The 18,185-nt window shown below is 31.8% G+C and overlaps 2 protein-coding genes across 2 annotated transcripts; both read right to left on the bottom strand.

Annotated features, from left to right (window-relative positions):
- Window positions 1-2,926: 2,926 nt before the first annotated feature.
- On the bottom strand, window positions 2,927-3,846 carry LOC107414072 (glycine-rich cell wall structural protein 1.0). Its single transcript, XM_016022170.4, has one exon. It carries the CDS (start codon window positions 3,747-3,749, stop codon window positions 3,246-3,248), a length of 504 nt encoding a protein of 167 aa, XP_015877656.3. The 5' UTR covers window positions 3,750-3,846; the 3' UTR covers window positions 2,927-3,245.
- Window positions 3,847-11,505: 7,659 nt separating this feature from the next.
- Window positions 11,506-14,598, bottom strand: LOC107414054 (receptor like protein 23-like). Its single transcript, XM_048470812.2, has one exon. The coding sequence runs from the start codon at window positions 14,596-14,598 to the stop codon at window positions 11,506-11,508; it is 3,093 nt and encodes a 1,030-aa protein (XP_048326769.2).
- Between the last annotated feature and the right edge of the window lie 3,587 nt (window positions 14,599-18,185).

Raw genomic sequence — 18,185 nt, 5'->3', positions numbered from 1 at the left:
ATGACTGTGAGGGGAGAAATGTGCATCGTCAAATCTTAAGAACAATGATAATATTCTTTAAATTTTCATTTACTAAATTACAAATTTAATAATGATTAATATTTTATTTATTTTGTATAAGTATTAATAACTTTTTTAATTTTTCTACATGCAGTATGAGGATGTAATATCGTCAATAAGAGGATGTCAACTTCCATCTCAATGAATATGCATTCATAGAAGTTTAATTAATATTAAATTTGTTATGAAAAATACAATAGCTTACAAATTATGTAAAATATGTCAATGAGATGATATTTAATTTATTTGATAATTAATTTGTTATGTCAAAATATTTATTTAAAATTTTTATAATCTATTTATTTTGGATGAAGCTAGTTTTCGTTTTTTTATATTTTAATTATTTTTATATTTTTACTATTTTAATCACTTTTCACAAAATTTAAAAAAATTTAAAAAAAAAAAAGAAAGGGCGACGCATTAACAAATAATGCGTTGCTAGAAGTGTCGATGTGTCGCTAAATAGGCGACTCTATTAAGGCGTCGCTAAATAGGCGATTTTACTAATGCATCGCTAAATAGTCAACTTTATTAATGTGTCGCTAAATAGTCAACTCTATTAATGTGTCGCTAAATAGGCGACTCTATTAATACGTCGCTAAATAGCCGACTCTATTAATGTATCGCTAAATAGTCACTTTATTAATGCGTCGCTAAATAGGCGACTCTACTAATGTGTTGCTAAATAGTCAACTCTATTAATGCGTCGCTAAATAGGCGACTCTATTAATGCGTCGCTAAATAGGCGACTCTATTAATGTGTCACTAAATAGTCAATTCTATTAATGCGTCGCTAAATAGGTGATTCTATTAATGCGTCGCTAAATAGGCGACTCTATTAATGTGTCGCTAAAAGTCAATATGTGTCGCTAAAAACTCAGATATAGGCGACTCTCATACTGCGTTACTTGTTGTCTTATGGATTTAGCAATAGGACGTTAGGCGACACCGTACGATACGTCGTTATTTATTTTGTGCGATGCATTTATTTCATCATTTATCAATGCGATTCTAATAGTGTTTTTTTTTTTCTTTTTTCTTGTTTCGAAATGGTAGGCACAACCCACCACTTTTACATTTCCTTGTTAAAATATATATACATAGTCTTATATTCATAAGACTTTTATCAATCAATTATATACTTCAGAATTTATTTTAATTTTTTATATATTTAAAGAATAAGATATAAAAATGTAAAAAAATATCATTTATAAACAATAAAATTTTCTACTTTAATTTTAGAGTTATTAATAGATGTTATATATTTTTAAATAAACATTACTTGCCTAAAACAAATTATAAGAATGTATAATAAAAAATATTGAACACATTTAAGTCGAAACTATTTTTACAGTTAAGTTGACAAATGCTCAATTTAATATTTGCAGTTTTTTTTTGTTTTTGTTTTTTTTGTTAGTTGACAATCTACCAATTATTAGCTTGCTGATAAAATTTCTTTACTTTAAAAAACTTTACTATGAGAAACTCCATAGGAAACGCTTTCATCAACTATAGGTGCCAAAAAAACGCTTAATCTGTTCAACTGCACAATTAACGGAAACTACTGGAATAGATAATATATAGCAGAATATTGAACTATTATTGCAATCCTCAAAAAAAGTATGAGAGCTTTAGGAAAAAAAAGAAAAATGAAATCAGAAATGTATAATAGCAGACGAAAAATTATCACTGTATTATGCTTTTGCAAGATCTGGGTGTTCTTTGTAGCAGAAAATAGATTTGCATTTCAAATTAATATGCCAACTTTGAATGGCAGATAGTTTTGTTTTAATATTCCATACAGCTCGATTCTTTAATTTGTAGTTAATTGAATACTTTACAGCTTTATAATATTCCCTAGACTCAATAATTTTTCTAAAGCAAGATATATGAAATCCAATTTCCTGGACAGATTATTTTATTGAATTGTAAGGTATAGTCTTCCAATTAACCAAGTACGCTTCAAAGTTGTTATTGAGGCGTTGAAATAGATCTTGTGGAGGAAATTTTTTTCCATACCTCAATAATGTTCATTTGTACTTTTCTCGGACTTTTTTCATTCTCTTTTCCTACCTTAACATCCGGGGCTTTTTTTTTCTTTCTTTCTTTATTATTATTATTTTTTTTGGGTGGGGTGTTGTGAAGCTGAATTCTTACAGCATCAATCTTTGACTAACACTGGCCTAAATACATAGCAATAAGTTTAAAGCTTCCTTTCTAGTTTAAAAATTTGCACATTAATCCTAAATTCAAAGGGAAGTTTATTCTAAAAATGAAAATGTAAAGGTAAATATATGCAAAAAATTTCAAACCATAAGGGACTTTTATGCGAAAAATGAAAATAGAAGGGTAAGTGTTCAAATGTTCCAAAATTATGAGGTAAGTTTACAAAATTATCCCTATATATATGTATGTATAATCATTTTTTTATCATGACCTTTATCATTAACCTTTAGATTTTTTCATATATTAAGATTTAAAGATGCTTAATGAACTATATAAAATTTGTAGAATACTAAAATCTTAAAAAAGCTAAATGAACCATATCTAACTTCATTTAAACCCCAACTGTATTTTTCAGTTTCACAAGCAATCCTAAAAGTTCATAAATAAAATCCTGATGACAAAACCATGTAAACATTCTAATAGAAGAATTCCTATCTATATTACATATTTATTAGCAAAAAGTTGATGGAATTCTATCCTCTTTCTTTTGCAAAATTTTTTTTAGGTAAGCTAATTTGGAACCATATATCATTTGCTGGAAAATATTCCACTCTGTGAATTCCCAATGATTTTCTTCTATTTATTTATTTTCTCTTTTGGTAAGAATAGCTTGAAAGATAGAAAAGCAGAACCGTGGAACTTCTATAATAAAAATATATATAGTAATTAATATTACATTGATATATAGAAGAAGTCCCTGTGTACCCACGAGAAAAAATGTTCTAATTCTTTGCAACATAGTAGATCGAGAAATAGAGTGATGCAAGGCAAACCTGTACATAGTACGTTAATATGGAATATACTAATAAAGGCTTTTATATATATATATATATATATATATATAGCCAACTTAAAATTATAAAATGCTTACACACCTATATGGTACTTATATAGATCATATGGCATTCTTCTTCAATATGATATGCAAACATGGAGTACATGTTCTTCTAGCCAGTACATCAACCATGGCGGTTTCTGTCCCCTGGAAACGGTCCTGAATGACCACCATGCCCTCCCTGACCACCACTTCCTCCACCAGAGCCACCACCACCTGAATTTCCTGAACCAGCTCCAGAACCGTACCCACCACCGCGTGCTCCACCACCTCCACTACCATACCCGTATCCAGACCCTGAACCAGACCCCGAACCAGACCCCGAACCGAACCCAAAACCCCAACCCCTGCCAAACCCGTCGGGGGACCGACCGGACCCAGAACCATAACCCCATCCACTTCCTGGGCTTGAACCCCATCCCCAATTGTAATCATAGTTTGGGCCATGGCCCGAACCAGTAGCACCAGTTGGTGAACCGGTTGCTGCATTAGGTTCCGAAGTCATTTCTTGAGGCTCAACCTTTGGTCCACCACTTCCGCCGCTGCCGACCCCAGCTTTGGAGGCCAAGCAAGTTGCTGAGATGAACAAGGTAAGAAATATAGTGAAATGAAGTATCTTGGACTTCATTTGCTTTTCCTTTTGGTATTTAATTTGTTTTGGTAAGGGCAAAAAAAAAAAAAAAAAAAAAAAAGTTGTAACAAGTTGCTTGTGACTTGGGGAAGAAACTTAGCACTTAGGACTTTTGGTGCAGGGCATGAATGTAGTGGAAGTGGTTATTTATAGTGGGAGGTTTTGAATTTGATGTGGATATGTATGAAAACCCGTGACAAATACTTTATAATAAAACTGGTGGCACATATTTACCCAAAAAATAAAACTGGTGGCACGTGTCGGGATTTGAGTGATAACATTAATATTAGAGAATTTTTACCCACAGTATCCACTACCACGCCAGATTTGCACCACCGCCTTTCTACTTTAACTAATTATCATTTCAATTTAATTGCATGTTTCCAAAGTATGGATATAAAATCTCTTCCCACCCCATTTAACCTTTTTTTTTTTTTAATATTTATTTTATAAGTAACACACTTCTTTTTGGCCCTTTCGAAATAATGTCACAATTGAGGGAATGGGTAGTAGTGGTGGTGGTGGTGGTGGTGGTGGTGGTGGTGGTGGTGGACCATTCAATCTTTCAATTGACGTGTTTTGGCTTGTCAAATAAATGTAAGCAATATATGTATGATTTGCTAATTTGATACGTGCATATTGGTATTTTTGTCATTAATCGTCCGAAAAAAGAAAATATTTACATTCTTATCGTATAAAAGTTATTGGAGCTATGTATATATCATATCCCATGCACATAAAGCTCTAATTTTATATATGAAAAGCTAAACAGATTTACATGTTTGATTTGGCTACAGCTTGCAATTGAAGTATGAATATTAGCCACGTATAGCATTATCTAAAACAATATGTTGATTTTCTAAATTTTCAATGCTGATATTTATTTATTTATTTTTTTATGCTACAATACCTTCTCTACAATAAAATGCTTTAAATAGTTATTTGATGTTGTATTTTCTTTCTTTTCATTTTTTTTTTTAAATCAAACCATAGAAACTGAAACCCATTATGCATCTATCCCATAAAATTTGATATATATAAGGTTTGGTATGATAGAGGATAACCGTCCACTCATATGAAATTATAATAATTGAACGGTGGTCATGAAATAATTGTGTTTACTATAATATTGTTATATATTTATATATATACACAGGGGAATATTCAATATATTAAGATATTTGATAAATAAATATCTTTTAACAAATTAGCTTAGTTTTTTATTAGGTACATTTAAAGGTGAATAAAATTTAAAAGTTATGAGTATTTATTTTCATAATTTATACATTATTAGATTTATACATTTAATAGCTAAGATGATATTTTACAAATATCTTGATATATAGAATTGGGCTTATATATATATATATATATATAGGAAAATTTTCAGGTGCAAATATCGATGTTAATATCACATAAAATATTACATGATACATCTAATAAGTAATATAATGTTTGATGTGTATCATAATTTTATTAAAATAAGAATATCTTAATAGAAAAAAAGATTATATATATATAACAGTATAGCATGGGATGTAGAATTTTAAATTTGTAATAAGTACTAGGAATGATAAATTAATTATTAATTAAAGTTCCATTTCCTTAATGATACTAGTCTTTGGGAAAACAAAACTTGGTTTGATCTCAAATTTTGGTAAGCATTATTTCTAGTGGTAGTAGGTTTTAAGTTTTACATCCATGATATGTAGCAATATAAGCATGGAAACCAAACAGCCCCATCTCAAAAGTGCTTTTTGGTGAGTGAGCAGCAAAAAGCAGGCTTTCTGGTAACTTGGTATTCTTTCTGCAGCTAAAAATAATTACTTTGACTTCCGCATTCTTGGGTGCGAACTTGAAATTCTCAATTTGGATGTTTTAAATCTCTTTACGAAAGCGACCTGATCCCGACACGTGCACATCTATGATCTTATTATTATTATTTATTATTTTTCTTTTGAAAATTTGTGATCTTAATATTTGGATGGCAACACGTACGGTTTTAGAGACACTTGGTGCTGGCGCATAAGGGCATGTTTGCATCCTTCATAAAAATATCTGACTTTGTGGGATGGACCATAACATTAATACCTTTGCTCGTTTTGGTAAAGCCAAATAGGCTATGATGAGATTTCATTGGTTTCTTGACACATGATATGGCATCCAAACTAGTTTCCTTCACATTATCTTCAAAGTTTTTTTTTTTTTTTTTTTTTTTTTCCTGTGACTGGATAAATACCATTGAGATATCAAACCCAATATCTATTCTTAGAAGAAGCTGAATGTCCAAGCATTCTATAATGTTCAACCATTTTGGAATGAAATTTGATATATTCAATCAATAAATTAGAAGTCCTTTTAGACATTCTCAATGATATAACCATTGTTTTCTTATTCCAATTTTTTTTATTTTGAATATGGAAAAAAAAAAAAATATATATATATATATATAGTCCTGCTATCATAGCCGATAACATCTATCAGTCATCCAACTTATATTAAATGCCTGCCGCTGAGAGTGGTTAGGATGCTTGGCAATGTAGAAAAAAATATCTAAAGGGTTACAAGGGTGGTTAAAAATAATATCTTTCTGAGCTTGGTTGGCCCTGTCAAGTGTTTGGCGGGCAGAATTCTGCTGACTTGCAAATAGCTCACATGCTTAAAGCTCAGTATTAGGACCCTCTCTTGTAATATTTGGACCCCAACTCCCAACTCCACTGTTCTCCAACACATCACTTTAGGGTACAAATGAGTTGTAGACTGGGCCAGTCTATATAGAGGCACAGTACCATTTGAGCCAATGCTGACAGTCAGCGTATGGAGCATTATCCAAATCAAGTTGCTCAACTTGAATCCTGTTGCATGAAAATCAACCCCCTACTAATGTATTTCCTGGCCCAAACCATGTGCATTTTGTTCCTGATATCTTTCACTTTCTTGGGTGAACAAAATGCCACAGTGTTTTGAAAGAGAGAGAGAGAGAGAGAGAGAGAGAGAGAGAGAGAAAGAGGAGCACATATTGTAAATCTGACAATTTCCAAGCCAAAAAACGGAGAAAAGTAAACTTTTTGTTTACAAGATATGTTTAAGATAACTCACGTAGTCATATTTGAATGTGCCACCTGATCTAAGACATCTTCCATGTGTTGATTTACTGCAGTTTCATCGATAAAATTAGTAGCAAATGGCATGCATCAAAAGTTTAGACATCCAAAATTGGGAAGATATTTCGGAAATTGGGATCTAAATTTTCATTCACATGCTTTTTTATTCGAAAACCACTAAGACTGGTAGTTACCCCGCCTAATTTTTAACCCAAATTTTGAAATCAAATAAATGATCTCTTCTTATATACTATTATTTATTTATCTCTTAAGAATAAAATGGGTAGAAGAAGTTACCAAATTATACCGAATTTAGACATATTATTATAATGTATAATACTAAATTATGATGATGTAAGAGATTTGATGATTGCTAAGTGTATAGAGGGTTTGTTCGCTTTTTGAGTTGCTTGTGTAGGTGTTTTTTGTTGGGGCATATGATCCAGCTGTTAACTAGAAAAACATGAAAGAATTTATAAAAATTTAATAGTGTGTGTGTGTATATATATATATATATATATTGGGTGGGTGTGTTCGTTCTCTTGTATTATTATACGAAGTAATAGTGGTTGTTACTATTATTATTTAGTCTTGGCGGGGACAAATCTAGTAGTATTTTTCTTTTTTGGCTAAATAAATCTAATAGTATTTATGTATTTAAGCAGTGCCAAGTTTGACAATTAGCTAGATTATTGGTGTATTTGCCCATAATAATATGATGATAATATGTGTCACATTTAGATAAGGGCTTGGTCCCCAAATACATTAACATTGGGCCAGTCACCGGTGTAGGATATGGGACAACAATTTTATGCCGCGTTGGAACCTTTGTCCTACTCTACAATCAAATTGAAGCCGAAGCCATATGTTAATTCCAATTGTGGACCCAAAGAAATGAAAAAAATCAATAATTCCAATTGAAACAAACCGTGTGGGACAAAGTCGCTCTCTGCCATCTGCCATTCAACCTGGGTGCGGTGTTTCGCTAACCTTATATATTTCAATATTGGAACCAGCTTACTTGTATAATCTTGGCCAAACACATGCGCCATTCATTTCATAAAATATAATTTGCCATCCCGCCGGTCCGTAGTGGCTATGTAAAATAAATAAATATATATAATTATACATATTATAATCAGGTTCAAAAATATTAGGATTGATATCATGATTTGCTTTTTTAAATATTAAATTATATTAAATATTGAGATTTAAAAAAATATTTAGTAATTATTGGATTCTATTAGGATTCATTCTTTCTAAATATAATCTTAATATATTATTAAATTCAAATTTTATTATTTTTAAATTTTAAATCTCAATTATTAATGTGATTAAAAAGTTAATTAAAAAAAGTCTGACATGAAAAATATCATGTTATCCTGGCATTAACCTTTGTTATGATGTCAGCCTTCTATATAGAATTTTAATTTAGTAGGCTATTTAGGTAATTTTATGATACATCATATCAAAATAGTATGATACTAAATAAAAGAAAAAAAAAAGCATAAAATTTTTATTTTTACTTTTTTCTATTTTAATACTTTCGACTTCCAGAATTTTACAATTTAAAATTTTATAACTTAACAATTTAGGCATTTTATTTTTCAATTTATTGCTTTTTGTGTCTTTTTAGCTTTTGATTAATAGGGTTTAACAAATATCTTACATGATTGTTTTTTAACTGTATTAAATTTTGAACTACAAAATACTAAAATGCAAATTATAAAAGTAGTTTTAAAACTTTGATATAATTTAATAGGAAAATTTTATTTAGACCCCTTCAATTTTGCCTTAGTTTATACTTAAATCACACACTTTTGGAAAATTATCACTTACCTTCCTTTAATTTTCTATATTTATTAAAACATATGCATATGTCAATTTTTACTAGCTAATGCTAAATGTTAATGGTCAAAATTATATTTTCATAATATTATTCAATTATAAAATATTAATTTTTAATTTTTATTTGACTTTTAACGGTTAGAACTGACAAACAAGTTTGTTTTGATTGATATAAATTACTAAAAGAAAGTTAATAATGATAATTTTTCAAAAAGTAGGGTCTGAATATAATTATGTTAAAATTAATGGGGCTTAAATGAAATTTGCTATGGTTCTATATTAGCTAGGCAACCTGCACCAATTTTTTTTAAAAACAAAATAAAAGTATTAAAGTACAAAATTCTAGAAATAGTTTTCATATTTTGTACTTTAGTATGTTCTAGTATGAAAATTAATATAATTTAATTAATACCAATGATGTCAAGTGAGAAGATTGTTGAACCTTGCAATCCAAAGTAAAATCAGGCTCAAACTAAATTGAAAAATTAAAAGCAAAATTATTAAATTGAAATATTAAAAGTATAAATTACAAAAACCTTTAAAGTCGAGGGCCGGTATCAAAGTGCAGTTAATCATATATTTTAACAATAAATGAGCTTCTCTTTTAGCAGTTACACGAAGACTTTATAAATTTATAAATATTGGAATGGTAGTTCATCATCTTCTATATTCATCATTGCATACCATTTTGTTAAGCATTGGTCCGGTAGTTCACAGCTAAAATTGTGACACTTTGAATGCGCCCATAAAATTTGTTTCATCAGAAAATAATGACATACAAGGTCGATATACCTTTCAGTTTTCAATAACAAAGAATGAAGATGTCAAACTTCTGATTGTTTACAAAGGCTTAAAACCTCCAAACAACGCATGCAATTAGCTAGAGATTTTTTGAATATTCAATCTATCAGAAAGTTTCCATATGTTTCACTAGGAAATAGATCAGAAATTGGGTCACACAAGTTGTCCCTTTCAAAATTGATCTCAATGGGGTGTGACTCATAGCAAGCATACACATCGGTATTCTGCCATTGAAACAATTGTTGGAAAGATCAAATTGGACAGCTATGGTTGGTTCTTAATTAGATTGGAAAATACTTATTTGAAATTCGCTAGAAGCGAGTCCTAAATCAGTTAACTTAGGAAAGGAAGAGAAACTAGAATCATTAGCACCTGCTTTGATTGCTAAATTGTTGTAGGAAAGGTCAAGAGAGTAAAAATTAATAAGGTATTGAATCATATCAGTAAAACTTAGCAATGTACACCGTTAATACACAAATCATTGCATTTGGAAATTCAAAAACTTTAACACTAAATTGATTATTAAAAAAGGTCATACATTTACAACGATAGAAGAGAAAACATATTTGAAGGGATATTTCCACTGAGATAATTATTTATTTATAAAAACATAGACAACGAGGTCTAGAATGGCTTCCCAGGGATTAGACCCTGTAAAGCTGTTTAGTGATAAATGATCGAAGATGAACAAATTGGTTGAATTTCCACCTATACAAGTTTTTTTTACCTAAGATAATTGAAATAAACATTAATGATGTCCCATTCCATTTTTTCAGTAGTTTTTGTTTATTTTATTTTATTTTATTTTTTGGTCTATATCTATACTCTGCAAAAAATTATGTTAGGGTTTTATATTTTTTGGCCATGACAAGTGTTATATATGTATTGGCATGTTGTGAGTGTTTCAAATTGCAACTGAGCTCTTAATTAGAAAGTAGAAACAAATCAAAACAAAAAAAAAAAAAAAGAAAAAAGAAAAAAGGGTGAAAGAGACGATTGTTTGTTATTTTTCTTGGTCTCAAACCCAACTCCCCTGCTTTCCCGTTTTCCTCTGGCCTTTAAACAATCTTACTAGTGTCACAAATTTTCTACCAAAAAACAGTTAGTAATGCATGATTTTTGGATGTCTTCGTCCTTTATTGGGTCTTAGAGGAGTATAATTCAATCCGCAACTTGTTAGCAATTTTTTTTTCCCTTTTGAATAACTGATTATGAACTTAAAAATACATTATTTACTTGTTTAGAAAATAAGAAAAGAAAAACAAACTATGCCAACCAAATACACCCTATAACTGATTATGAACTTAAAAATACATTATTTACTTGTTTAGAAAATAAGAAAAGAAAAACAACTATGCCAACCAAATACACCCTAACTAAACTTTTTTCAGAAGACGATAAGAGTTTTTCACCCCCAAAAAAAAAATCACGAAAACTATAAATGAAAATAGAGTATAATTTTATATAATTGTATATATTCATTCTTTCTCTAAGAATTCTTATTTTATGGAAGAATCTACTTTTTTGAATTACTCTTCTTCAATTTTATGCTTTTGCATCAATAATTCTTATTTTTATGAGAAACCTCTCTCTGCCTACCTCAAGAACAAGCCAATATCACATGGTAAAAGCAAGTAAACATTAATTTCTACTCCACCAATAAAACTATGGTATGAATACACACACACATTTATATATATATATATATATATATATATAAAGAAATTAAAAATAAAAAAATAAAAAACAACGACAACAACAACAGCAGTAGCAACAACAAAAACAACAACAACAACAACAACAACTACCATTGGCATTGCTTACCTTATTATACACAATTCACACAAGCGCTCATTCCTCCATATTGCCCTGCCACCCAACACCAATTCCCGAGCCTCTTATTTTTGAACTCTCATTTTCCCTGACAACCATTTTTTCAGAAGTTGTTTAGGCAAGACACTAAATACAATGTCCTCAACACCATCGAAGTAGCGTTTCCTTCATCTTCTGGAAAAAGCAAGTGGTCCTATCACGCTTCCAAACCCAACAATGTATCCAACTTCAGCACCTATCAATTCCCATTTAATCCCATTGCCAGAGTTTGAATGTCCATCTTCATCTGGTGTTTCTGGCTGCGTATCTTCCCCTTCATCTCCGCATTTTGGCGTCAAAGGAGGCCCGCATAATCCTTCATTACCTTCAAAACGATCAGCTGAAAACGTTTGAATTTGATTACCTTTCGGAATTCTTCCAACGAGTTGATTATATGACACATCCAGGAAAGAAAGGAAATTCAAGTTTGAAATTGATGCTGGAATTTCCCCATTCAGATGGTTCTTTGAGAGGTCTAAGGACTCTAGTTGATGCAAGTTGCCAAAAGATGATGGAATATGACCGGTGAGAGCATTATTGGACAAATTGAGTAGTAAGAGAGATTTGAGTAGTCCAAGCTCTTTTGGTATTTCGCCATGGAAGTTGTTGCTTGAAAAATCAATGGCGCAAAAATCCTTGAATATCTTCACCAGCTCCATTTCTAGACCTTTGTTGGTAACTGTCACTGTATCCTCATAATTATAACTGATGTAGCTTGGAGTAGTTTCACGAAAGTCAAAATTCGTGTCAACCATTGCATGCCATTTTGTTGTTAAGCACTTGCCTGGTAGTTCACCGCTGAAATTGTTAGAAGCTATATTCACAATTTGAATCACTGGCCAATTACCAATGCTGTCTGGACATGTAATGTGCCCATAGAATTTGTTTGCTTGCAGATCAAGGATACGCAAGCTGGATATATTTTTCAATAACACAGGAAAAGTGTCGAAAATTTGATTGTTCCCCAAGTTTAAAACCTCCAAAGCTCTGCAGTTCGCCAAAGATTTTGGAATCCTACCTGTAAGTAAGTTTCCATTAAGAGATAGTATCTGCAAGCTGCAATTGACAACAAGTGCGTCAGGAATTGGACCGCTCAATTTGTTACTTCGAAGATTGATCCCCTGAATATGACTCAGTGCAAGCATACATTGTGGTATTCTGCCACTTAAACTGTTGTTGGATAGATCAGCAAGTACCATGTTACTCGCTTTGCATACCGATTCGGGTATAACTCCTGTAAGGTTGTTGTTTGAGAGGGAGAGATAACGAGTACGAGAAAGGCAATTACCAATGTCAGATGGAATGGAGGATTTAAAAAAATTGTTAGACATGTCTAAGTAGGTAGGATATGGTGGTAGAATAGGTATTTTCCCATGAAGCTGGTTAAAACTTAGATCAAGGGTGTCAACATTGGAAAATGAATAAGGTTTTTGCATGCCTACCAGGTGATTATGTGAAAGATTCAGAAAGAAGTCAGAACCATTCCCAACTTTCCAAATCCAATTTGGTATCTCGCCATGAATTTGGTTGTTTGATAGGTCCAAATAAGACATGTTTCTTTGGTTCTTGATTTGATCAGGAAATAATCCAAGTTTGCAAGAAGCAAGTCTTAAATCAGCAAGAAATTTGGGAAGAGAAAAGGAATTAGAATTGCCAGTACTTGCATCGACTGATAAATTGGTGTAGGAAAGGTCAAGAGAAGAAAGAAGTTTAAGGTCTTGAATGATATTAAGTTGTATGGTACCATTGAACTTGTTGGAAGAAAGTGAGATATGTTTAATTTTTGTGAGTTTGAAGATTGACATGGGAAGAGAACCGTGTAGGTCGTTGCTACTCAAATCAATTGTTTTCAACATAGAAAAAGATGCATTTGGAAATTCAAGAACTTGACCGGTAAATTGGTTGTAGGAAAGGTCAATCATTTCCACTGAAGGAAGGGAAAACATAGATGAAGGAATATTTCCATTGAGGGAATTATTCCTTAAATCCACATTGACAAGTTCCAGAAAACCTTCCCAATGAGCCAATGGAATTCGGCCTGTGAAGCGGTTATGAGAAAGGTGTAAATCTGTCAAGTACTTCAACATATGAAAAGATGGAAGTGGACCAGTGAAGTTGTTAGATGATAAATCAAGATAAACAAGATTGGTGAGGTTTGTGATTGACTTTGGAAGTGATCCACTGAAACGACAATTGCCAACATCTAATTTTGTTAATTGGCCAAGGTTACCAATAGAAACAGGTAAACTCCCTCCGAAATTTGTGGAGGTAATCACCAAACTACGAAGTGTACTATTCGGGGGAAATTCTGGCAAAGAACCATCAAGTAATTCATTGTAGGATATGTCAAGAGTATTTAGTGTTGGTACCTGAAAGATCTCTTTGGGAAACATTCCATGCAAGGTGCAATCAACTGTCGAAAAGGATACCAAATTTGAGAAGTTTGCAAAAGATCTAGGAGATGGATCAGAAGACTTGTTGAAATCAAGTTGAATCCTTGAGAAGCATCGAAGATTAAGCTTGGCAAGCAACTTATCTGTATTGTCAGAAGGAGAACAATAACCGAAGCTCAAAACTTTAAGATTAGGCAATGAAGATGACAAGTCCTGAGCCCAATCATTCTCGACAGACAAAATATTTACACCATCAAGATATAGGTATTCGAGTTTGGTGAGGTTCTGAACCAGCATACTCAAATTTGAGCTCTCAAGTAGTTGCAAATACTCCGACGTAGATAAGTCAAGAGTAACCAATCTTGTGAGGTGTGATATCTCTTTTGGAATTTGCCCCACAAAGCCAGCATATGACAAGCGAAGATCCCTCAAATTTGTGAGGTTACCAATCACTGATGGAATGGTAGAGTTGAAATAATTATAGGACAAATCCAAGCTTTCGAGATACACGAGGTTGAAGAGGGTAGAATTCTCATCAATGCCGCCCGAGATTGCCTCGTCACGCAAATTGAGATCAATGACATGTCCCTCATGATCACAATTTACACCTGGCCAAGTACAACAATCGGAGCTTTCATTCCATTGCACCAAACTTGTGGACGATTCTGCGCCGAATACAAGAGAATGCTTGAGTTGAATCAGTAAAGATTGTTGATGGCTGAGACATTGGCCGGAGACAACAACAACATGGCTTAATAAGAAAGATGAGTAAATGGATAATGTTACCAACAAACGCCATATTGATACAATTTTGGATGGAATTGCCATTGTGGCTTTGAGATACAGATTCTGCTACTAAGTTCCAATAAATGTAAAGAACTAGTATGCTAGCTTATGCATTTCCGCTTCAACATTTGCGGCAAGAATACTTCATCTTAGTCAACTATATATATATATATATATATACTTTTCCACCTTTTCAAATATTCATCCTCCTACAAAACATGTGCTACGAAAACTTGATTTCTTTTCCTTTTTGTCGCTGCATTTTACTTTTTCAAAACTTTAAGAAAGTGAGAGAGTGACAGCTCAGTTATTTGCTTTTGAATTACTATTTTTTTTGAATTACTAAAAAAAAAAAAAAATTATGTATCTTAAGTTTGTCTTTTATATTTGAATTACTATAGTTATTATTATATTTTTGAATTACTAAAAACAAAAATTATGTATGTTAAGTTTGGCTTTTATATATTTTTTAATTAAGTTATATATGAGAATATTAAAATGAGAAAATCTTCTCTGGTTGATCAAGCAGGAGGTTTTTTTTTTTTTTTTTTTTTTTGGGAATGAAATTATGATCCACCATTTTTTACATCTTATTTGTTATGCCGAGTTGAATCACCGAGTCCAAGTCCTTGATGTGGACAATAACCACTTGACTTGGTTTCAATACTTCTCGCTTTGATCGAATTAATTAAAGACGACACCGTACCTCAGCAAACGACTTAAAAAGAAAAGTGTTTATCAAATAAAAATTCTAAATTAGTTATTTTAGACCATGGATATAATCAAATAGGAGACATATTTCTATTGTTGCAAAGGAATAAATTAATTGTCACATATATTTTTCTATTGTTGCAAAGGAATAAATTAATTATCACATATATTCTAGTATTACAAATTTACAAACATATTGAGAAGAGAACTACGTATTCCCACGTGAATCGATTATCTATATGACTTGTAGTATTCCAAGTTATAAAAGATAACTGCTTGCATAAAAAATGTTAGACAAAATCATTGCGCACATAGATATAAAAAATAAAAAATAAATAAACAAATGGAATTCTTAATTTTTTTTAAATATTATTGGAGCTGATTATCAAAAGAATAAAGGTATTACTAGAATTTTATTAACTAAGAGTTGAAGATAGAGCTGCAAAAAGGTTCTAACTCAACCAGTAAAAAAGAACAAATTGAGCTTAAATAAGAAATGAAGCTGGGAGTCGATTTTGAGCATTAAATTATATTGGTAAATAGTTTAAATTTATCGTTTATATATATTTATATAAAATTATATTAAAATTTTAAATATGTTGAATATTTATAATACATAAATAATACGTTTAATATTTTAAATTTTATAAACTTTTTAAATTAAACTTACTTTATAATAAAAATTTATAGAATAATGAAATTTATTATTTATTAATGTTAAATTTTTATTTAAAAAATAAATTTCAAATTTTTTTTAATGTATCAAGTCGAATTGAACCGACCTTTGAATCGAATTTAAACAAATAATTTCAAAATTGTATGAGCTAAACCAACTTAATTAAGTACTCTTAAAATTATGCTAAATGAAGCAGCTTGAAAATATCAATACTAGAATCATTTACACCTTTAGTTTATGGCCAACCTACCCAATTGGAGTTTTATATTTTCCAAGAATTTTGTAAGCCGTTGGTTGAAAATCTGAGTCGCAAAGCAAAGACAACGGTGGTGACGTTATTGGCAATTGGGCTAGGAAAAGGCAAATCACATGCCAAGATGTTTTGGTTGCAGACACAGTGTCAATGTTGAAGAGGAAAAACAACTCAATGAAGAATGCGTGCAGCGGAAAATCCGGAGGCCATTTCCATTAAAAAACGCAGCCAAAGAAAGCTTCAAGTCACCTTCCTGAAGGTCGAATAGATGTGGCTAAGAACTTCAAAGTCCTTAATTGTAGGGCTGGGCAAAACCCGACTCGGACCGACCAACCCGTCCGAACCGAATTATTTGGGTCGGGTTGGGTTGGTTTTTAACTGTTAAGCGGGTCGGTTCGGTTATATATGGATTGAACCCGTGGTTTTCGATTCGAGTTACGGGTGGGTAAAAAATTTACCCAACCCAAACCGAACCGACCCATATCTCAAAATAGTAAAAATAAAAAAATTTGGGCCGAAATCCATCATGAGGTCCAAACTGGCCCAAACCAAAAATAAAAAAAATTGGATTGAAAGTGAAGCTCATCATAAGGCCCAAACCGGCCTAAACCAAAAATAAAAAAATTTGGACCGAAGCCCATCAGAAAGCCCAACCCGGCCCAACCCGTGAACCCAACCCAAACCGAAAAATATTCATTCGGTTCGGTTCGGTTTGGGTTGAATGTAACGGTCGGTTCGGTTCGGTTTTGTACCCAACCCAAACCGAACCGATCGATTCGGTTTAAAAAAGTTCACAAAATCGAACCAAACCGAACCGAGCCCACCCCTACTTAATTGTTATGCTAAGTTGAATCAACTACTCCAAGTTGTTGATGTGTACAATAACCCCTTGACTATTTGTTAATTTCAGTACTCTCTTTTCAATCGAATTAAAGACACCGGACCCCAAGCCAACGACTTAAAAGGAAAAATGTTTTTGATCAAATAAAGAGTCTAAATTAATTTACAAACCATGGATATAGTCAAAATACGAGACATATTCTAGTATTGCAAAGGAATAATTTAATCTATACCGCCTTGTATGGCATCGAAAAAAAAAATTGCTTTAAAAAGTTGCGAATTATATATTAAACTTATTTTAATTATCCGTTTAATTAGTGGAAATTTAGTATAGAATACTTTTAGAAATTTTGAAAAGGCTCTAGAGGGCAAGAGTTTTAGATAGCAAATTATATCATATTTTGGAAACCTTCAAGAGTGCTTCAATCGGTGAAATTCACATATTTCTAATATTTTGAACCATATTTTTCTAAGAATTAATTAGAAAGTAGAATCGGAAATAAGAAAACTATTGTTCATGGTCAGACTTTCTAGGCTACGTTTGGAGCTAATAAAATGTAAAAGGGGAAAAATTATAAGGAAAACTAAAAGTAAAAAACACATGCCAAAATAAAAAATAAAGTTTTTATCCGATTTGGTGGAGAAAAATCATAAGTGGACAAAAATTCATAAATTTCGAAATAGCGTGGATCTGGTCCAATATTTAAGAGAAGGTAGGAAGAGAGAGAAATTGTTACAAGACGACGTCAGAAGGGGGGAAAGCAAAAAGACCCTTCAATGTATTGATCCAAAGTTAACGAGAACGAATTTCTTTCAATGTCATTGTCATTGTCATTGTCATTGTCTATTGTCGACCATGCTAATGAGAACGAATCGGCTCTCTCCCTTCATGGTGGTTTTACATGCTTCCTCGAGATCATCCCCTTTAAGCTATGTCTCCGTTTCCCTATTTCTTCCCTCGTCCTGAAATTCCTTGCTCATTTCGCCTTGGCTCTCTACCAAATCATTAACTTCTGGAGGGTTTTGCTTGGGCTTTAGATCCCCTCTGAACTTCACCAAATTACAATTACTCCCAAGATCGTTTCTAAATATTACTTTGTTCAAGAGAGTAATGATGAAAATTTTCGCTTCCAATTGAGCGCTTGTCCA

The sequence above is a fragment of the Ziziphus jujuba genome, chromosome 8 (assembly GCF_031755915.1).
Source record: "Ziziphus jujuba cultivar Dongzao chromosome 8, ASM3175591v1".
Taxonomy (NCBI): Eukaryota; Viridiplantae; Streptophyta; class Magnoliopsida; order Rosales; family Rhamnaceae; genus Ziziphus; species Ziziphus jujuba.
This window is presented reverse-complemented; position numbering and strand designations above follow the sequence as displayed.

Coding starts and splice junctions, on each gene's coding strand:
- LOC107414054 (XM_048470812.2), bottom strand. CDS start 14,598: ATGGCAATTCCATCCAAAATTGTATCAATATGGCGTTTGTTGGTAACA.
- LOC107414072 (XM_016022170.4), bottom strand. CDS start 3,749: ATGAAGTCCAAGATACTTCATTTCACTATATTTCTTACCTTGTTCATC.